Source organism: Platalea leucorodia, assembly GCF_965183815.1.
Source record: "Platalea leucorodia genome assembly, chromosome: 4".
Taxonomy (NCBI): domain Eukaryota; kingdom Metazoa; phylum Chordata; class Aves; order Pelecaniformes; family Threskiornithidae; genus Platalea; species Platalea leucorodia.
Window position 1 is genome coordinate 109,099,871 of NC_138826.1, and position 24,051 is coordinate 109,123,921.

The 24,051-nt window shown below is 35.4% G+C and overlaps 1 protein-coding gene across 1 annotated transcript in view; it reads right to left on the minus strand.

Annotated features, from left to right (window-relative positions):
* Positions 1-24,051, minus strand: part of TAFA5 (TAFA chemokine like family member 5) — a gene marked incomplete at both ends in the record, with an annotated part of 361,021 nt that overhangs the window by 123,647 nt on the left and 213,323 nt on the right. The window contains one exon of the mRNA XM_082310220.1: positions 1,976-2,125. Within this exon, the coding sequence (XP_082166346.1) occupies positions 1,976-2,125 (150 nt within the window). The remainder of the gene's footprint in view (positions 1-1,975; positions 2,126-24,051) is intronic.

A 24,051-nucleotide genomic window follows, 5' to 3' on the forward strand; every position in this document is an offset into this window, starting at 1 on the left:
CAAATGGCTCAGCATCCTAACTATAAACATTTCACAGAATAATAAAGAACCATGTTATTAGATCTTATTAGAACTATGTAGAAAAGCTTTAAAAAATGCATGATAAAACTTGGACAAAAATGTTAATGGGAAGCTCTATTTTTCACCTGATGATCTTCCCACTTATTTTTCAAATGTGGATTACATAAAGAGCCCTCTTATTACACAATACCTAACCATAGATCTTGTCATCCAGTTCTCTGTTTTCATAAAATTATTATCAACTACACTGAAAGCAAAAGCAGAATTTGAAATAGCTCTTCTTTGCGAGTTCCCAATAAATAAACAAACAAATAAATAAATAAATAAAACATTTATTTTTGAATATTAAATGACCTCAAACCTTCCATAGTTGGAGACTAAGCTAATATAGCAATTGGAGGATGAAGTGTAGTCATGTCTTCTTACTGACACATACGTTCTAGCTATCTAAAGTCTCATCACCACAGGTGTCTTAAGGCAAGGCAGAGAAACAGTGAGTACCAGAGAGTGCTACATCTGATTTATCTTAGGCACTTAGGATGAGATAAGTTACTCCGAGAAGGTGCCTTTTGCTCTCCATTTGGTATAAAGAAAAAGTGGAGTTACTAGGTTAGACAACTAACTTTGGATACACAAGTTACAGCAAATGAATCTCACCACAGGCCATAACTGAGGAAAATTTGTGTTTTGTTCCCACCGGATGATGCAAAACTTCTATTTTCCCTTAGAACTTTGCTGCTTTAAAATGGGAAACATGTTGAATTTTTTAATTGCTAAAAAGTATTTTTGCTAAAGTTACAATTATAAATAACACAATAAAACCATTCCTTTCTTAAGCAATTAAGACTTATGATCTTACAATAAAACAGGAAAGAAGAGAATTACTGGATATAATATCACATTACAAAAGAGACAGCTAAGAAACTGTCTTACAGAGTACCAAAAACAGTGAAAGGAAAATGCAAAAATAGAATGTGCATGCTGTTCTATATTTAGTTTTGTGGGTAGGCTCTAAAATCTTTGAGCTGTCTTCTTTGATAATCACTGGTAAGACCAAATTTTGAGGCAACAGTAGGGTGTTCTCAGCAATATTTTTATTCGAGGACTCAAACCAGTCAGTATTCAAAGGCAATCTGTGAATTTATTGTCGTTCTAGACATAAGCATCTTCTTTTTACTTTTGTTAACTGAGCCTAGATCAAAACATAGCATTTTGCATCAACTATTTTCAATACATCTCCAATTTTACTTTTAATATGAATTCTTGCTAATAGCCTTGTACTGGCAGACCTGTCTTGAAGATTGTCCCATTGTTAATGTCTTATTTATCTGTAACACAGAAATTCATTTGTCTCAAAAAATGATTTCAAAGTGAAACATTTTCATACCTCCCTGTATGTCAGCAGTTTTCCAGCTGCATGCTATCACTGCATCTGCAGTGAATCATACAGAATCATCATTTTAAGGAGAGAAGGAATGCTGGACATGTGAGGTATATTCAGATACTATATTCCAACTATAGTATTAGTGTTTTCTTTAACAACATTAACTATCACACAGGAGCAGTCACATTAGCTTCCCAGTGGCACAAAATTTTGAAGCTCTTTTGCACTGTTTTTTTAATGTTATAAGGAATAAAAAGTAGGGGAAAAAAGAATGCCATTTCACTACTGATCCTGTTATCACATGCAAAATATAACAGCACCATGGCCTTAACATTCAACTGCATATCAAGCTAAAACAAAAGTGAAAATGCCAATTAAAAAAATTGTAACTGAAATATCTATACTATTTAGTCAGTAACACCCTTTTGAGGAATTTCAATGGTATTGTCATTGCTAGTTGGGACACATGAAAATTTCTTCTATAGAACTTTTATTTTTTTTATGAGACACTACCAGTTTACACCACTCTTGTATTGGCAGAAACTGATAGAATAGATCTTTGTTTCTTACCATCAACACAGGCTGGCCTTGCTCTTGTTGTACCGGCAATCTGTCCTTTTTTACATGCACAGCGAGCTGTTTGTCGGGCTATAGTCCTTCGGGGCTGACTGCTATCTCTGTCCAAAGTAACAATCTCACATGTACCTGCAGCCAGTTGACCTGGAAAAAGAACCAGCAACAGGTACCAGAGTCACTGAATGCACTACAGGCAATCTATTACAGCCGAATAGAGTCACGGCCCTATGTCACAGCAGACACTCCACAACAAATGGGCAGCCAGCTGATGGATATAATAAAACTGAGATGACACACAATTTTTCTTTGTTGTGGACATATGAAAACCCTGCAAACTGGTTCTGTCAGAAAATGATTATTGTTCCATAAAAGCCAGAGAGCTGAGGTCACACAGGTTACTTTTACTTAGGTCGGCTAAGTAAAGGAATAATCTGCTTTTACAGCAATGAAATTTAAATGGTGTGCTCTTTACGTACTTTCAAAAAAGATATGATAAAGTATATGGAAAACAAAAAACTTCCCCACATGTCCATGAATATAATGAAGTCTTAACTGCTTTGCGTGGTTTTTTGGAAAGAAAAAGTCTTTCAAAGTATGCCCATGTTTGACCAGATTGTCAGTCCTTTGGCTCTTGCTTTATCTAAACTGAACAGTCATTCATTCTCTACCTGACTCATATTTGAAGTAGCTGGTCTTTTTTCTTTTACTAAATTTAGGATGTAACCATTCTGCAAATGATAGTAAAATGACACTGCCCCGTTAGCTCAGTAACATTGTTTGCTTTTTATTGACTTCTCCAATATACATAGCTTTTCCTGAATACTAAGGAAATCCACACCACCTAATTCTGAATGTGGACCATGCTATGAAAAGCAAAACAAAAAAGTTGCCAAAAATTATTTTATATAGAATATTAGTCTGAAGTAAATGTTACACATTTAAAATGATGCACTTCCTCTGGTACAACCAATAGTAGGCTACTAGTATACCAAAATACTACCTTCTACAAGCAAGAAAGATACATTATTGAATTTCAACATGTAGTAAGACTGAAAAAACTCCCAGCTATCACTTTGTATTACATATAATTTCTGGATTTTATGGTACAGTAGTAAATATAATTTCTATTGGATTTTGTCTTTGTAGGCAATCGATTACAGACATTCAAATGAATATTTGCAAAAATATATCTGCAAATCACAAGCTTACTATATTTTGTTTTCATAAAAAAAAGATTGGAGCAAATGTAATATTGTATCTATAAAAACGTTACGCAGTTTAAATAATATTAACAGTAAATTATTTTTATGCTGTTGAAATGTTGAAAAAGAATGATGAGACAAAAAGCAGAAATTTTAAATTTATATTAACATCAAACTTAAAAAAAATGCAAAAACCCCTGAAATACATATGAATGGCATTTAATTTAAGTCTAAAAGTGTAATGATGTTTCTGTATATTGCATTCTTTCCATTCAGAGCACAAGTTTACCCAGTGTATTCTCAGAACCAGCTTACGATGCTTCCCATTGTGTGGATACTGTTTTGAAACTGCCAGAATAGCAAAACATTGTAGGCTGTCAACAGCATTGTGACTGGTTCACTGCTAAGCCACCTAAATTGTATGTTGCTGTGACTCCTACAGTGCAGTGAATTACAACATGGTAAAACTGAGGATCTCAAAGATGAATATGGAACAAGGTACTCTACAAATTCATGCAAATATATGACATATATGTAAGTTACATACATTAAGTATTTATAAATACAGATATGATATTCATGATAGTGAACACTATCACCATAGTGTTTAATGGCTGCTGGCAACTGACTTATGAGCGACAGTCAGTCCTGGGTTTCTATTCTTTTCCACCCACTCTGTTAATAAAAACATCTTAGGATAAACATACTGATTAAAGGATTTTTATCTATTATATGCTGGGTTTTACTTTGTTTCCTCAAAAATCTTGGATTAGACAGCAAAGGTTTCGTAAGAAAGATAGTGGCACATGATTTTCCAGATTGGGACAAGGGAAATCCAGCTACACTGAAACATTTTGAACCAAAAAAAAAAGCATTCTTTTTTCCACCATCGCTAAAATATTTCATTCTGGCTTGCAGGAGACGTATTGCTCCCAAGGAATACAGCTGTCTTAGTAGATCATGTAAAAAAGACATAATCAGAGGTGTATTTAGATCTTGACCCCTTAGGCATTTGAACATCATGATTACAGTCCTGCATTGAGAATAGAAATTGAATGGAAACCAAAGAAAAGGAGGAAGCATAAACATGATATGTGTAAGTGTTCCTGAGAGTATGGGTTTCCATATTCTCCACTATCCGTAAGTCTTTATACTATTGTTACTTTCATTAAAAGATATGGTAAATCATATAATCTAAGTGGATCACTATATAAAACCCCATTTCAGAGGAAAGGAACCAGTTTTACAGCACAGTGAAGGTGAATAAGGACTATACTCAGAGAAAAAGAACAATGAAGCTTTATGTCAAGATAATTTGTGAAAGCAAAAAGCTTTCCAGGGCATGCAAGCAGTGGCTACCAGTATGAATACCTATAGATAATCTTTTCTGCTTTTGGACCTGTCCAGTTTTAGTTCTGCATAGGTTCATTTTGAGCCAGCTGGGCTACTTGTTTTTTATGACTGTTTTTAGCAGTTTATTTTGTTTAGAGATGACAATTTCTTCCAGGCATAGTGACTTTATTTTTTTTATGAACTTCAAAAACTGGGATATCTAAATGAGAGCAATTGCTATACAAAGATAATGTCACACTGCCTTTCAAGGAATTTTGTGCAGCTATTAAAAATAAGGGAAAATTGGAAAGATTTTTAAAACATTTCATAGAATTCTTTTTTTTAAAGATCATTTTTCTGTTGCCATTCTTGTCTCTATAGCATAAGAAAATTAAAAGTTATTGTAGAGCTGCAGCAGCTCTTCCCACATATATGACATAAATATTTCCTGGTTATTGTGTCACAGGGTGCAAAGATTGCAAGTATATTGAGCATTGCAACATAGTGTACATCTACTGTTACTTGGCTTTAGACGGCTATAAAGCATGAAAAGTATTAGTTAAGGTTATGGAGGCCCACCTCCAGAGAGAGAGTCATCATTTTGTAAAGCATGTCCTCTCTGTCTCTCATTAAGTAGAGAGTAAGTCTACAGGAGTACCTTACTTAGATGACACGTATGCTACTTTTACTTTTTAACAATTTAATCTAGAAATGTAAGGTACAAAATGATGGAACAAAAGGAATATACTTCTTCTAAGTACCAAGTTTCAAGAATTAGGATACCCTTCATTTTCAGGGAAGTTGACATAGTGACCTCTTTCAAAGATATTAATGAAGAAAAGCCATTCATCTGTGAGCCTCTGAACACTCTCCACTCCTAAGCACAAAGAAAACTCAAGGCAGCAACAGGTGGAGTTTCACTGGAGCTTTTCCAGCTGAGAGACTAAGAGCCACAGTCTATGGAACAGTCATAAAGACTCCATATTTTAAGTACATTGTATTTATGTACTTGCAGTCCACAAAGCAATTCACCACCTTCCAACCTGAATGAAATAATCTTGGGGAAAAAAAAAAAAAAGGCAAGCATCATCAGAGAACTCTGCTTCATTCTAGCCTTGTCTGAAAGCTTTTCTTCCAAGCAAAAAATGTCATTTTTTATTATTTTATGGACCAAGCATAAAGATTGTTTCAAAGTTACCATCATCCGGTTTTCCAAGTAAATGAGTGGGTATTTCTTTGTTCCTGTTGCTGTTTTAATATTTATTTTATATATACAAATATTTTTATTTTATAAGTTTATTTTAGTAATTAAGACCCCACTGGAAGTTATTTGATTTTGTGTTGTCACCATCTCGTTATGAAACAGAGAAAAGGTTCAGGTTCTTTAATGCTCTTCTATAATGTTGTACCTCATTCTTAAAATGCCGACCGATCTGTCCCCCTCTCTCTCCCACCACAAGCACACATGCCTCTATATGGAATTCTTTCAGAAAAAAGGAAAACTGCAGGATTATGAATTAAAAATGTAAGTAAGTCAAACTAAACCAAAACCAAAACGACCCACAACTGTTAAAATTCCAAATACATATATATATACCCATATATACATATTCCAAATATTTTGGCTTCTAGCTTGCACCCATGGACTTGTTAACAGTAATTGCTGTACTCAGCACCTGTTTTGGTTTTTTCTGAATTAAGTCCCATCGTGATCAGTTCTAAAACTGCTCGCTGTGAGACTTTCATGGAAGTCTGTAGGAATTGGTGAGTTTAGGTACGTATACTTAGCAAATGGCACAGGAAATATCTCAAGGTAAAACTATTATATTCTTAGAAGGTTTTTAGTACTTACATTCTTGAAAGAAAAGAGTTTGTTATTGAAAAGTTTAAAAGTAAATGGCATTTTTTATGTGTATTACTAAAAGCCCTCTGTCAACTATACATCATTGCTGAAAGAATAAAGCTTTTGAAAGATCTGTATTGTCTGTCATAGGTAAAACCCTCAAATAGTAAATATTTTCATATTACATGAAGGGTACCTGGGATAATATTTTAATTTTCTGTGGAGAAAAATATTTCTGTTCTCTAACAGAAAACAAAATCTGCCTAATCTGCACTGATTACAGCAAGCAAGTTATAGATATTATGAATTTTTAATTTATGCATGCTGAAAAGCTAAAGACTTTCCCTCAAATTTGTTTAAAGAAATAAAACCAGATTATGAACTCATGGTATCTGTGGGTAAAATGAAAATAAAAATTGGTCTAAATATACGTTTATAGGGTTTTAGATTTTATGCTCACCCAGAAAATCTACTTCTGAATTGTACATGCAGGCTTATATTATAGTTTCAGTGAACAATTTTTCCATGCATCACCAATTTGATGCCTAGCAACACAAGTTCTTTTAGTTCAAAATGCATAAAGTTAGATGGCATTAAAAATCTTGGCTAGATTCAGATACTCTTTTGTCAGTGAACACAATGCAGGATTTGTTTCAAAATCAGATCATAGGAATACATTCAGTATTTTTCTCTTACAATATTGAAGTTTTTCTGACAACAGAGCCATGCCAGCTCCTGAGCAGAGCTGAATATCAACAATTCCTACTGAAATAAGGAGGAACTTAAGTACTTAGTGTCGCTCATGATTTGCAGTTTGACGTTAACTTGAATAAAAAATATTTAAACATATTTCAATTAAAAAAAAAAAAAGCATATATTTAAGTGGAATTTGAAATTCTTTGTTATATATCCTTCCTCAAAGAAAATGTCCTGAAAGAAGATCTTACACTGAACATCATCCAATTTCAGACAGTCCCTTTACCTTTTCTTTTTCAATTTTAGTTCAGAACGAAAGAGATTATGGCAAGGAATTGTTTGCCCCAAAGAACCACACTCGCTTTTAAGCTACAATAGCAACATTAGTGGAAATCTGACTAGTATAAAATAAGAAAGAGTAACTCCAACAAAGCTTCTGAAAAAATGTATTTAAGTTAAAGTAACACACCAGAATTGGCTCAGCTTCTGTAACTCAGTATGGGAAAAAATTTTCAAATGAATCAGCACAATTTCAGAATAACTATCAAATAAGAACATTGTTTCAATCTTAATTTATGCAATACAAGGGCATTTCAATTTTTCAATAGAATATATTCTTGGAAATACAGTATTTCCCTTTTCTGTTGCTAAAGTCACTGACATTGAAAGTATTTGTTTCCAAGATGCTTTGTGTATCATTTAGGACCTTGTATCTTTCTATTGAAACAAATGTTGTGGCTGTTTAAGTAGCAGACTACACAAAGCAATTGTTCATGCTAGTACAGTTAGACAACCTGTTTAAAATAGTCTTTATCAGTTTTTCTTGAAGGTATGATTAAGCTGTCAGTAGAAGAAGACAGGACAATGTGACTGTCTGAAACAAAAAGTAACAACTAATTTGGATAACCCATAGGTGCCCAGTAAACTAAAAAATAGCATACCAAATTTTTCAAATTTTTCCATAGATTTACTTCATTACAGGTTCAGACCTATATTTGCCTGGAATCAACCTCACCATGTGACCGCTGTAGCTTCCTAATCTTAAAAGTAGTGATTCTGGATTCTAGTGGTATAAAAGAAAAGAATTTGTCCTAAAAGAAATGTTTTTAGTGCTCATTTTATGAAGGAAAACTTATTGTAGAACCCAGTTAAGTAAAACTTATGAATAACAAGAGAAAAATATGATGAATGCCTTCTCCTTTTAAGAGTCAGTTTAAGTATTTTCAGAGTTCCACTGCAACAAAACAGTACATTATGTCCCCTTAGTAATTACTAATCTTATTGCAATTTTCAGACTACCACTTAGCCATCTCAAGCACATAAACAGCACAGACATTAGGAGGATAGGAAAATAGCTTTCAGCCCTTCCATTCTGAGATGAGCAGTAAATTTTAATTAAGATAGATCCTACTCTTTAAATAGTTGCAGAGGAAAGAAAATAGAGTCTGAGGAGATTCAAGATACATTCAGGACCCATTTTGAAATTTCTTTTTTTTCCCAGATAACACTAATGCCCTAACTTATTACACCTGAAACTGCTATTGTACGTAATTGCTTAATATTTTGTTGTATAATTATGAATCATTTCCCCTATATCTTATTATTAAGAACATAACAGAAAGACAAACAAATGTAAAAACAAAATTCAGTAAAAAAAAACTTCAAGATTTAAGCTTCTGAGGGCAATTCTGAAACAGAATTGGTACAAAGGGGAATTCCAGACCAGAAAACGCTTGAAAAATCAAGCAAAGGATGTATAAATAAATGCAGAAGCAAGGCATTTATATATATGAACCTACTTCTAAATAAATTTTCCTATTTGGTACACTACTTTAAAAAGTAATTCATACTGATCTTATGGTTTTAGGACATGGCAATGTCATTTCTCAAATTCCTAAACAGTCGCAGGTCAAAATCGACACATTTGATATGCAGCATTTTACAAAAAAGAAAGAAAAAGAAAATGACGGCTGAAGTAGAGTATTGAGAGAGAAATTTATGTCAGGGCCATGAGGACTACAATAGGCCTCACTGTCCCTGCCCAGCACACCCTGCCCATGGCCCAGGATCCCACTCCAGCCCCCCAGGGCCATCAGCCCCCGCCCCAGCAACGCTGCAGCAGGGCTGGTCTCCAGCTCCCCACAGCCCTGCCCTGCCCGGCCATGGGCCCCATCGAGTCAGGCCCACCTGCGGGCCCACGGCCCGGGCTGTCCCCAGAGAGATGACTGGTGCCTGGGGCAGGGGCTGCCTCGGTGCCCCCCTGGATGCCAAGCCCTGCCCTGCTGGGTATCCTGGGAGGGATCTCACTGATTCTAGCATGGAGACATCAAGCTGCAGCACCAGGGGAGCCAGTGACCCTTGCATTCCTCATCTGAGTGACAGAGATCACAGCTTCTGTCTTTGAGAAACATCTTTAATGCATATTCACACAAAAATCAAGCAAATGAATCCCACTAATGTTGATTTCATTAATATTATAGAATTATCCCCCCTAGCCTAGTAATTTCTGGGGTTCTGTATCGTTTCCATGTCTCTTTTTGGATAGTGACCTAAAAGCAGACCTTACAAATAAGGAAACCATATAACTGATGCTACCAAAAGGAAGTAGTAATGACAAGGCGTTTGAGTCCTTTCTCTTTAAGTAAGTAAGTTCTGCCACTGCGTACGTCAGTGTGAACTGCAAATCTCAGCTACACAGAGCTCCTCCAAGGAGGACCTGTAGCTCTGAGGGCATCCTGTTCACTCCTCTTCATACAGGTTTAGTTAACTGCTTCTGGAGGCCTCTATTGGTTAAAAAAGGAAATAACTGCATGAATTCAGGACTAAACAAAGCTATGTTTATTTGCATAAGTTGGGAAGTGGCTGTCACTCTCTTACTTTCCTAAAAATATTTAAAACTGTTAAAAAAAAGAAAAAGAAAGAAGAAAACCACCCTTCCATGTCTTTACCGGCCTCTACATATAAAGTAAAGCTAGTCTGTTTATAAAACAAACAGAACAGCCACAGGGGGAAAAATGTTATTGGAGGGATGCTGATATTTCTCTTGAGAAAGACAGGAATAAAAAGCACAGGTTTGTCTAAAAGGCTACTGACATTTCTTGGAGCCAGAAGCTGTATGTTGGGAAGGAACAAGTCTGTTGTGTTAGCAAAATATGTCACTGTAGGGAGCAAGAAATCAGTTTGAAGGAACATGCAGATAAAGCCATATATCAGAACGAGATATAATGTAGCAGCACTGGTAAACAGTGTTTTTAACTTCCCTGGTTTTCCTTTTTACAATCAAACTATTTGTTATTCTAGAATGACTTGAAAACCATTTACATATGTAACACAGACTTTAAAAAGTCATCATACAAGTGTCCTTCCTGCTGGTGTCAAGATCTGTACTGCAAGATCCTGGGTTCAAAAGCAGATTTGGGGCAAAATTTGGTCCAGTAGGGGTCATGTGGGAAAAGAGAATCAATATGCTGAAATTTTGTTTTGCTAGATCTTGTCAACATATCTTAGTCCTTAAACTGCAGGAATAATAACCCCAAACTTCTAATTACCATCCACCAGGAAGTAAGTTATATCCTGTGCAACAAGAACTGTGTCATTACTCCGTGCCTGTGGCAGGTTTGAAAACCTGGAGGCCAAAGTATGCAGCTGAAAGCAACTGCTACCTAACAATATCCAGCCTTGTTAACATGCCATATGCTAACTCATACCTATGAATGAATAAAAAATTCAAACGATGGAAATTTTCTGTCATTTTTTTAGGACAAATGCGATCACACTAAACCATCCACTGTACTCCTAGCAGTTCTAAATACTTTCTTTAAAATAAGCCTGTTTATTTTGACTACTGCCTGTAACACTACTCTTCCTTTTTTTCAAAAGCCTATGACACAAAAATCCATTTTCTTTCCAGTGATGGCACTGTGATGCAGTTGTTTTTTTGGTAATCTAGGTGGTAGGTTTATCCTGAAATCACTAGATAACAGAGAAAGTGTTCTAGTAGCTAGTGTCATTCTTTTGCCATTTTTTTTCATGGAAAGAGTCCATAAATATTCTCCATACAAAATATAGTCAGTCAAGACTTCGTACTCTGTGGACTGCACTTACTGAGAACATATAGGTACAACAGCTCACACATAACCACAGGGAAATACAAGCTTGTATCTTAGTAACACTGCAAAAGTAAACACTGAAAAATGGAGGCATTGAAGTAGCATGGTACCCATATCAAAAAAGGAAACAAATTTCAATAATTTTGAATGTCTTATTACACCCGAGAAGAAATAATCCCACTGAATAATATATGACATTAATTAGAAGTATTATGGATGAACCCAAGTCAGGGTTTGATGCTGAGAATCTTGGGCAGACAAAAGATCCTTAGGCTCAAATCTTCAACAGGGAGAATTTGCACCTCTTGAAATGCCTCTCTCTCTGCAGTGACTGTAAAGGAAGTCTATGGTGCATAGGTTCAATTAATCTGGTTGCTAGCATGAATTCTCAAACCAAGCACATCACAAGGACCAGAACAGAATAGCATGTGTCTGATGCATCTACTGTTTCTTCTTGCTTAGCTCTCAGAGTTTCATTACTGAGCACACAAGAACAGTGTAATGTTCCTCAGCAGTACCTGCCTCTCCGTGTTTACTGCATGGAGGAATTAAGTCCCTCATTTAGGTGCTGTGCTGAGCACACGGCTAGATTTAGCACACAAGCCCCACTATTGCAGGTACATCACCAGGGTTTTAGACAATTACATTGTTTTAAAAGTTAAAAAATGCAGATGTAGTATGCTAAACAAATATATCCTTTCTGTTAGACTAATACCGAACTTCAGCAACAACTAGAGGAAGTGAACTTCACAGACTCCTTAACTAATGGATTTGAGTGACGGCTTTCATTTTAAAGGTTTGTCTAGGAACAGTGCTTTACGCAAGCGTGACTGAGAAGCATGAGTATGCTGGCTATTATTCTCAGCTGTTCTACAGACTTGGAGGAGTGATTTTCTATCTGGGCCAGCTTCACTGCTGCATTTTCCATTTTTATCCATTTTGCTCAAAATGACTTATGAAACAGGTGCATGATGAAACTAAAAGTTTTCATGGATGAAATCCATGATTTTTATATCCTCATTTCTAGTCCTCCAAGAAGATAACCATTTATGGGATAAGATTCTCTTCTGCACAACTCAGAGGAGGGTGACAGCAAAAGAAGTTTTAAGTTGCTCACATATATCCAAGGCTGCCCAAAGACAGTGCAGTGAGCAAGGACTACAGTCATCCCACCCACCTTTACAAATCAGTAAATGGCTCAAGATTAGAGACATACTCAATACCTCTTCATGTGTCCCATTTACCAGGAACAATGTCTTCCATTTACACAACTAAGTGTTTAATCACTGCATACTCACAACATCCATTACTTCTCCTCTACACTGTGTAGAGGGGCTTATGCTCAAAGAAGATATGTCATGTATGTTCACACCAGATGTAGAATTAATCTCAAGATACTGAAAAGCTGAAAACATTTTAAGTGTACAAATCCATTCTGTGCTAGACTTAGCAGCTATAAAATAGACACAAACAAAACTATTGACAGAAGCAAAACTTCAAGGTATGCGTTCATAACATAGAAGGCAATGTTAAAAAGTCTTTACACTGATGACCTTTTAAAAAACTTTAAATTAACCTTTTTTATTATTATTATTCCCTCTATAACAAGGTCCATCTTTTTATGTACTGCTTACCAGTTTTACTAGCTAATAAAGTTAAATTATGCTATCAATTTCCCAGTGAATGCCTAATAAATAATACTTCCTCAGATCAAGGTCCTTAATAAAAAGGAACAAAAATGAGGCTTGTCACTGTTTTACTCAGCATTTTGATGAACTAAGTTTACTGTTACTCATGGTGTACCATCCTGAAAAATGCTTCCTAAGACATAGAATAGACTGTAGTTAACAGTTTTCTAAACACAAAAAATGTGTACTTAGATAAACACACACACATATAGGCATGCACACATACTTCACAGAAGAATGTGCTGTACTATACGACCTTGAAGTTGAAGATGATTTGGGATGTATTGCTTCTCATATTGGTCATAAGATATAAGCAATTTGCCAAGATCCTTCACAATAGCTATTACACTAATACCACAGAGTGAATCAGTAAGTATGTTCTTTATGAAACCCTAGTCAGTGGATGCAATATTTTTACTTTACAATACAATTTTTAGTCCAACCCAGAGAAAAATTTCAGAGTAGAAACTACCTGTGTAAGGAGAATTCCCACTGATTTCTAAGGGAATGCCATATGCAAAAAAAAGTCAGGTCCAAGTCTGGCATGGGCTATTCTTTGCACTGTTTGTTCTCACCTACTTGCTAGAACTGTAACACCACAATATTGACTGTAGTAAGTATTTCAGTGTTCTGACTGTGTCTCGTGGATGACGCTAAATCATTTTTTCAAATTTGGGATTAAGTGTATCATAAACCATCATAAACTATATTCCACCTTTCATCAGCTAAGTCTTTAAGAAGAAAAACTAAGAGGATGTGAGATTTGATCAGCTCCATGGGTCACACTAAAGTAGCAACGACCAGAAGTTCTCTGGTGCAGAGGACAACGTGAAAGCTGTCAAGTTAAAGAGCACTGAGCATAACTAAGTGCTGCTCCTCATCCAGAGGAAATGCTGAAGGAGAACCATTAACATTATGGAGAAGCATTAACATTTTCTGCCTTCCTTTTGGTGAATATACTTGTTTTGATACTGATACAGTGTTTCTGCGGTAATGGTATGTAGGCAGGAGAAAGTATAAAATTCATGGACAGGAGAATGATCCCACAGGGATGAGTAAAAAAAGCAGCAAAGAGAGATTTATTGAATGAATGTTTGCACTTACCAGATATAATAAAACTTGAATGATATCAAGCAATTCATGTACATATATGAGATATACATAGTCATGTTGACCACTTATGGCCTGCCCTTCTTATTTTAATTTTCCCAATGGCAATATAACAGCTTGAATGAAAACTGAGGATAAGCTGATAGGAATAAGAACAGAAAAGCTGGCAATAAATATTTCATTAAAAAAGGGTTTCTGAAAGGCCATATAACCTTTTGTCTAAATGCTTCAAATCCAAAATGTATTAGGTTCAAACAAAATAAAGTTATTTTAATTAGTTATAGGTAATCTGAATTTATACAGCAACTGTTAAAAGGAGAGTCATTATGACACTAAGACAAATCCAATCATTCAGATCAAAGATTGGGTAGGGTATCTCTAGAGACAATAGGCCAACACTAGCGTGTATTACCTAAGGGGCAACTAAGGGTAGTCAACTGAATGATTAATCACAGCTGTAACTACACATCACATTATTTGTGTGTATATGTTGATGCACACACACGTGTATTTTGGTCTCATGCTGGGGAGGATAACAGTAGAGGGAGACAGTCATTTTCCAATAAAGAAGAGAACAACACAACCTCACTGCAAGAGAAACGTGAGCCTGGTTATATACAGAAAGTAGTGATTGTGTTATTATCATTAAGAGGAAGGAATGTATTAGGTAACAATTACCCCATCTTAGTTTAAAACAGGAATGACAATCAAAAGACTAGGACTGAGTTTCTGATGTTGCCATATATCTTTTGTACTGGCTAACCGTTTTGCTCTTGTTAACAGGAGGACACAGCACTATTTTCAGTGAAACTACACCACCATCAAACTCACAGTACTCCAGAGCTGAAGCCACGAGAATTGTTGAATTAATCAAAATTCAGTTCTTCTAATCTGCTGAAACCTAATGAATTAAAGAACTACAATCCTTCACTAGTCTTAAATGAAAACAGTTGTACATCTTCTGTACAACATGAATCTTCGCAAAATGACTAATCCTGCTCCCAATAAAATCAATGGAAGTTTTACCAGTAACTTCACAGACAGCAAATTCAATAGAATAATTACAAAGTCTCCACACTCCCAGCACTAGCCCTTTAGCAAATTTGTGTTGCATCTTAAATAAGTGTGATTCTGACCAAGGACATTTGTCAAATGAATTCTTATCCAAGTGAAAGCTTGGATAAAAACCATTCACTTTATATGACTTTGTATGTACCACAAGTCACAGCAGCAGCTCTGAACAAAGGTGCTCTGGGATCAGGAAGCAGAGAGAGATGCAAAGCCAAAGGCACACTCTTTCAGTGTTGTACTCGGCTATGCACTGTATGACAACTCTATGGTCTCTATAGCTTTTTTGGACCAGATGACCTCCAGGCACCCCTTCCAACCTAAATCATTCTATGATTAAATGATCCAAACAATGTACCAGTACACTCTAGTGTACGCTGTGTGTATACACTAGTACACACTGTGTCTATACTCTCGTATACATAGCTGCTTGGTTATGGCTGTTGATGCTTTAGTCTTTAAAATGTGTGAATTTGGTTCACCACTTGTATTCTAGCAATTTCAAGGAGACAGTTCCTCTTTTCTACTGCTTCCCGATTTCATATATTAATATCAATTTGCTGCAACAAAACTGCTCTGTTGATATGAGATAAGCTTATTCCAATACCATTGCATTTAATACCTGAATTCTGGTATCTTCAATCAAACGAAGATGATCACTGCTGGAAAAGCAAATTCAGTAAAAGATCCAAAGACCTTAATAAGAGTAAAGTGTATATGTGAACTATTGCTGACTATGCAAAACTCCTTAAGAGAATATATAACTATATGTATTATAGAAATAGTGTATATATATAGTATCTGTTTGTGTAATGCATAATATAAATTGTGTATACTTTAAAATTGTTAGGGTATATTCCAGACTCAAAAACTTCAGAGATGATGGACTATTGTTTGACAACATAACTGAAATCTGCAGTAGTATCCAACCAGAACGCACTAGTAAAATTATTGCCTGAACAGCAAATATACACGACTTGTGTGTGTATATATATATATGTATGCATATATATGTGTGTGTTTATATATGTTTTATGGATGGATTACAGACGACATCTACTAGGAAAGAAGAGTAAATTATGGATGAAATATATAGATTGTGAAAGGATGTTTTGATGTACATATGTTGCATCAAGTTGACATGTATGCATGGCTCATATAAACCTTATGCACAAAAATGTATATATTGCTACTAATTCACATTTTCCTAATGAGATCAGCAATACTATTTCCCATGCAATATGCCTAGTTGTAAATGGCTATACAAACACAAAGCATTGAAGAACCACGCCTTTCAACTGCAAGGAAGGGGAAATTTGGCTCCACTCTCAACAATGAATATTTAATGCTTCCCTGTTCCACTTAAATCTGACAATCCTTCCTACCAATTATCCTTTTCACCAACCCTAGCAGTACAGACAAGAATAAAAGATTAAGACTGGACTGGTTGTTTAAGCCTTCACATAAACCTCTGCACAGTCAGGCAAATGTTATAAAGTTAGAACACTTCTCCTCTTTTTTAATACAATTACGTAACTGATATGTTGCATCCTCTCCTATGCAGTGAGAGTTTCATAGCGATTACTGAGATTCTATACACAATCTTATACAAATAAATGCATGCCCATACACACAAACACACACAGATGCATAGCATATCCTATCATACCCTAGGAGAAGAAATGTCTCAATTTTTTTTTGCCTTCCTCTTGTTAGAAAAATTCGTTCATAGAAGTTACTGTGTGATCAGTACGCAACTGGGAAAAAAAAAAAAAAAAGCAGTAAAAAAGAGAAAACCCTCAAGATATCTAGGCAACCAATCCTTTCCACATTGTAACAGCTCTCTTGAGTGAAGAGACTTTCTTGGAGTTGGTGAAAAATTAGTCTTTGCCAAAGTCCCTTGGTGACAAAGGACAGAGATTTTTATATTTCAGCCCTAAACACAAAGAAGTAGAACCAGAAACACATAAAAGAGAATAAATCTATTTAATAATCTGATTAGTTTTTACCTTCCATTTTTCCAGTGATGGAGCTGTATCCAGCGACAGTGTAAACATTTTACTTTGCACAATATAAGAACCACAATAGAAGAGTGTAATTAGCACTGGAAAGACATTCTCAAGGAAGTACTTTGATTTCAAAAGACTGTTGGAGTGATTGTCACTCCTGCTGTGCTTGGATTCTCTCTTGATGTGCATAAAGTGTGAATGCAGAACGCATTATTATGAAACTCACTCGTCCTTGCATTTGTGTGCTCATTGCTTTTGCCATCTTGTGGTGACCAAAAATAGAAACCTACAGAGCAGCATATAATTCACACTAGAATAATGTTGCTGCATTTTTTAATGAATTCTTCAGCACACATGCTGAAGACCTACAACTCAAACCATGCTCTGCATTTTGTCATTTATTTAACAAATGTGCATTCATTTTCCTTTTAAGATTGAGCTCACTGAAAAATACAAACCGTAGTCTAAACACTTAAAATAAGCACAAACATGAAATGATTTAATACTACATAAATATCTTCCAAAGAATTTTATCAAAATACACTATGAGATCTTTTTTTAAAGGAAGGAAAGTGCTTCTATTCTCTCAGCACATATAAAGGCAATACCTTTATAAAAATTGCCATGTAGCCCAACTACAGAACAGTTTAATATGTGATAAAAGAAATTGGATTTGAACTTCATAAACCAGTCAATAATTATTTATGGAACAGAGTCATTTGCAGGCTTTAGTTTGTGGTTTCTTCTTTAAATTATCAAGGAAAGCAATGCATATAAAGTATCTATCTACCCCCTCCTAACTTTAACTTTTAAAAGAAGTAGCACATTTTTGAGTTAGTGGTCCCAAGGGAGATAAGATGAGGCCTTCTGTTGCTAAGCAAGAGTTTGCCAGTTATTTCAAGCTTTAGCTGAGTACAAGCAATAATCACTACTGCCTGAAATATATTGGAATGGAAGTACATGGGACCATTCATGACACTTCATCAGCATGCAGGAGGCAAACAGAGTGACTGCAGTGATTGAATACAGGCTCAGACTACTGGCTTTAATCTCCATCTCATTCATTCAGCCTTTACTTTTGGCACAGCTGTATGATAAACACACTGACATTCTTCCTTGCCCACCCTCCTTTGGAATCCCATGATTGCTGTGTGCATGTTTGTTACGTATTTAAGGTGGGGAAGAGAGTCAGGCTTTTTTTTTTTTTTTTTCCCCCAAAAAAAAATTGCAATAAATATTTAGATATGGGTAATCTACAGGTTTACTACTGTTACTATCAAAGCACCATTATTTTACTGAAGGGGAACTAAGTCATATGTTTACTTTGCCTCTGCAGATATCTTAAAACAAAACAAGGCAAATCCATAATTAATACTAATTCTTTCTACTACCTTCTTTGCAAAATTGCATATACACAGTGAATGTATGTGTTTATAACAAATAAAGTACAACTGGCTTACAATGGTATTTCACGGAATTTTAACACTATTGCTGATGTTAACAAAATTCTGATGTTAAAGAAATTACAGTTCATTACTCAGTACTGGGTGTTTTGTTTGTTTTGTTTTGTTTAATTTTTGTTGTATTTCACTCACCTTCTCACCAAGAAGAGCTCATATGCAGTTCCATATAACCAGTTCCCTGAATTTGCCTTGGCTTTACACCCAGAAGGTACTAAGGGTCCCGAATAGCTTAGGGTCTAATTGGTAGCTTAAACATACTATGGTAAAGTTAATGGAGTTACACATGTAAAGCCAGTAAGCAGTAGTAACCTCTGCAACTGGGTAGCAATTGTTTTGTTGATGTGACACTTGTGTAAAAAAAAAAAAAAAAAACAACTTCGATTTTATATGACTCCTTCCTCATATTAAAATACCTAATAGTTTTGCGGAAATCTGTCTGGTCTGCTTCAAGAAGTTAGGATGAATTCTCCTGCTCAGTATGCCTGACATCCCTGAAATCACAAGCCTGCTACATAAAACTATCACAGATTTTCACTCACTTTTTGTATTGAAATTGATGCTGTTTGATCACTACAATGGTTGTAATTTAATAAAAAAGGTAATCTTAAGCCAAACAAAATACTGTAAAAAAGAACCTACTTAATACTCTCTGCTCTGACTAAGACGGGAAACCATTTGCAGTTTAGCTGACTGAAGGCCTGTGGCCATCCCTTAATGTTCAGAGATAAGTGGGACAGAGCCCTGTGGAGGGCTGGTGCTAGTGCCTGTTACTGATGTGAACATGCCATTTCTCTTACACTAGGTTTTATCTGCTGCCAAAGAGTTACTGAGCAGCCAACATAGCAAAAATAAAGAGAGAGAGGAAAATAAAAACCCACACCCTGTTCATGCAACATTCAACACCATCTCTTTCAACTAAGTAAAGAGCAATTGATCGGCTGCATTGAAATCTGGAGACAGCAAACAGATCACTGAGTGAAGGAGACAGAAAAGATGAACTTTGCAGGTTCCCAGGGAGATGCAGAAATATCCTTGGGATAGCTAAAATAAATCTTTTAAAGAAAAAAATACTTAGTCAACTACAATGCCACCTAAAGGAAGGGATCTAAAATCTGTCTCCAGAAAACAAAGCAAATTCTGCATTTTCTACTCTCTCCTTATATTCAACTTGAACTTGCAATAAAGTCACTAGATTTCTAAAGCATATGAAACATTCTGTGATTCAAATGTTACCAAAGACAGCAACAGAGAAGTGGAAAACTAAGTATTTGAAAAGATCCTCTTGAGCTTCTCTGTACTTAAGCAGCTGCAAACAATCCAGCACCTTCCACTCCTAAGTACTCTTACTATATTATGCACTCCTAAGGAACTGGTTTCATTACCTATTTAGTTCAATCAGAAAAAAAAAAAAAACCTTGAATCTGAAAAAAAATCGGCCCATCAATTGTGAGAGATGAAAATCTTCTAAGCAGCAACAACAAAGGAATACAACACACATAGTAAGGCAGACTAATCTTATGACCTGTATATCCTTATGGAAAAGGGAGCTAGGATGACTCCATCTCCACTGTAGTGCAAATCCATTGAACTGTCAGCTAAAGACTGATACCACTATATTTATTCAACATTTTCCTACTGTGACAGTTCTAGCTTTCCTGAAAACAACCACTCACTAGTAGCAATTGGTCAGTAACATTCAATGATGTGACTGTACTATCACATTATGATTTTTTTATTCATTATTTAAAAACAGAGAATGTCATCACCACAAAAACACAACAAGTTTCAGAGCCCACTCCAAAATGTTCGTACTGGCTGCTTAATTCAAATAATTTCTCCTTAATTAAAAACAACAGGTTTCCTTGCCAAGAAGTTAAATGTACTACCAAAAACCAAAAAAAAAGTCACAACTGTTCAACAGGGTGCACAATCTGATTTATTTATGACAGATAGGAAAAAAACATTCTGTTCATGAGACATCTCTCTCTTAAAGTAACTGTTCTATCAACTGTTCATATTTTTAATATAGAAGTAATTTAGGATATATTTTAACTGGTCGGCTAACAGGCTAACAGACTAACAGACCATAGAAAAGGAAAACTGACAAGTGATTGCAGGTAACATGCCAGCTTACTGGAAATATAAATGATGAATATACAGGAGACATTATCAGTACATTGTCACCTGCTTAAAAAAAGAAAAAGTCTTATTTTTTGATTCCAGCAAAGTTAGATATTCCTTTTAACACCATCAGGCAAAGCAGCTTGCTCTCTTTCTTTTTTTCCTCTTACTTCCTTTCCTTATTAAATGTAGGGCAAGAGCAACCTTGCTTCCCAATGTCAGGATTTATGAATTCCCATTCACAGTATCCAAAGATTTGCAAGACACCTGTCCTGACCTTGGTTAAAAAGAAAATCGCTCTGAATTAGTTTAATGAGGATTTGAAGAAATGGTGTAGTTTGAATGAAAATATAATAGTGTCTACATTTTGCCTTGCACCTTAACAGGAGGCATGAAACAAATTATATTTGGCATTTTGCATTTGCTACTTTCAAACCTCACACTAGTTGCTTACATACAACAAAGGAGCTAATAAAAATTGCCCAAATGAGTCATTATTTCTTTCATCTGCAGTATTTCATTCCATTTTTTTCTGTTGACTCCACAAATAATATATTAAGACAACAGAACAGTAAGTCAGTATCACTGTGGGTAAACTTAAAATTTACGTTATCAGATTTCAGAGGCAGCTGATGATTGTTCATGACAGAAATGTTTCTTTTGATTTTAGCTGAAAAGTTTTTTTTTTTTTTATTGCTCTACTAACAAATTGAACAAATTTTTTTGTTTTTAAAATATTTTAGGGAGATTGTGCATTTGTTTTAAAACACATATCACTGCTCCACTGAAATTTAGATACCTAGTCTGCCTTTAAAATAAACTAACTCAGCAACTAAAGGTAGCTAGTGTAGTTTAGTACTTTTCCCCCCTTTAAATACACTTCAGACATGTGGTCTTGTTTGCCATGTCCTCTTTTTGGATGTCCTGGGCTATAAATGCCATCAGTCTGAATTTCAACTGATATTGTAGAAACATGTCAATGTTAATGACAGGAGAGATATTTAGTTCCCTGAATAAAATTGTGTAGCTAACTGCTAGACATAAAGCTAAGTAACTAATTGCGTAAGATACAGCACAACAAAACCACAGGCTTATCAGAGGACAATCAGATCAGATGACATAAAATGAGATTTGGTGAGTAAGATCTCAAAGTCCACAATGCTCTGCAGTATTGCTCAGGAAGACAGCAGGATTTTTCACTGTCTTCAGTAAAAACTGGGTAAAACCCGGTATGATACTATTTTCTGCTCATATAAACTAGTCCAAATTCAGTGTTGAGAGATTCATACCGCTGACACAAATGGTTAAACGTCATTTTCAACATGTGCTTCCATTATACTAATTTACATGTCCCTACAATCAGAGTTTGAAAATTCACCAAAATGGCGCAATTTGAATGTAGTCTTGTTCTCCAACTGTTTGGAGTGCTCTCAACTGCTTCAGCATCCGAGCAGAAGAGGACGAGTGAAAATAAAAATATTTCCACCTCTGTGAAATAAAGCTGGAAAATACAAATATGTATCTGAGGAATGCTAACCTATATTCTGCAGGTACAAGTTTTAAAACTACATGCTAGGAGAAAAACTTTTAAGCAGAAGTCAGTGCCAACCTTAGCTGGAATAACCTGTGTTCTTTAGACTTCACAGCTTGTCTCTTGAAAGTTCTCTGGCAACATGTGCTTTTTCACATTTGTCAGCTAAATCAGAGATCCAAATGCAAAATATAACATTAAGGAACAGTGAGTGCATTTGCGACACTCCTTGAAGAAACCAGGTACACATAAGGCAATGACTATATTACATGGAAGTATAAGTACACTCTAATGTAACTTTGTTAAACTAATTAAGGAAGATCAGTATTCTCTCCTAACATCAGTGCATACTACTAATATTCTCCTTTTCAGAAAACTTAGCTATGCCTAGGTATCCATGAAACAAGATACGTGACAACTTGGCACAATATTTCAAACAACATACTATTACCCTAAGTATTCACAATGCTGTACAAGTACAGACACAGAAGTATAGAAAACTGTCTACTCAAATTGTGTGTCCCTTCATTATGAAATGGAAAACAAGCAACTTATCTACATTTCAACTGTGACACATCAACTGTGACACATCAAAAAAATACTGAAGAACTTAAACCAGTAGTTTCCAGGCTTTTGAGACTAATTTCTCATGGCACTGCAAATTTCTCTGCAAACAATCAGTACAGCTTCAGAGAGGTAAATAGTAAATTTTACAGTATTGTGGTTGAACATACCTGCTGCAGATTGTGGGCCAGTGACAGTCTGTAGACGAAATTTGGGGATCACTGGCTTATGTGGCCTGCCACAAAAAGTTTATTTGGAATATAGTTCAGGTTTTGTGGAATTTGCCATAATGCTAGGCAATCTCTTTGCCAATGAAATAATAATCCAGTACATCATATTGCTGAGATATTAAATCTGGTGTTCAGTTTCAGAAATTAGCTGATGTTGAAGAAAATTTCTGAGGCAAAGGGCTGATGATGCAGCAACATTTATACACGCCTTATACAGAAAAAAAAAATATGCAAAATACATGGTATGATGCCTTAAGCAATAACTTTCCCATCATACTGAGATAGCCCATATGATAATGATTAGGTTTGCATCTAAATGCTGCCAAGGATCACTGAATCCTAGGCAACAAAACTGCTTTTTAGAAAAAACTGTTCTGTGGAGTGATAGCCTTTATAACAGTGAATATCATCAATGAAAAGTACTTTCATCAACAAAAACTACTGCCTATCCCAAATAGTTAAGTCAGAAACAACAAGCACTAAAATGAAGTAAAATTTTACAAAATGTTTGAAGGGCATTGCAGCTGCAAATCCAGCTACATACTTGCCATTCAAACCACAAAGTACTGATACGGACCTCACTGAGTACTTCTCTCCAAATCTCTTCAAAAGCCACATACAGAGTACGAATTTCATAAATACTTTGTGGTTTTATGAGACATAAGGTATATAAAATTTTGCATCAGTCACCTTTTTTTTTTTCTTTTTTTTCTTTCCCCCGACAGCAATTTAATAACATATATACATTAGTCATGCTTACAGAAAAGCTTATATTTCAAACCTGGACTAAATGGGTCTAATCCCATCGCTATTATCCTTTACAGCCTTTTATGGAACGAAGCTTTAAATCTCAGGCTTTAGAAGGAATCTTGATCTTTTCTTTATTATGCTATGACAAAATCAATTATTATTATCATGAGGAGAAAACCACATTTTTCATGAAAGCATTAACTGAATATACCTTATATATGCCTTAAACACATAAATTAAGAAGATTCTCAACAATAAGGTCTTTTATCAGCAGGTACACCACTAACCCTCGTCTTCTCTTCTGGGCAATACATTAGACAAGAATATTTTGAAAACTTTATCTTTCTCCATGTT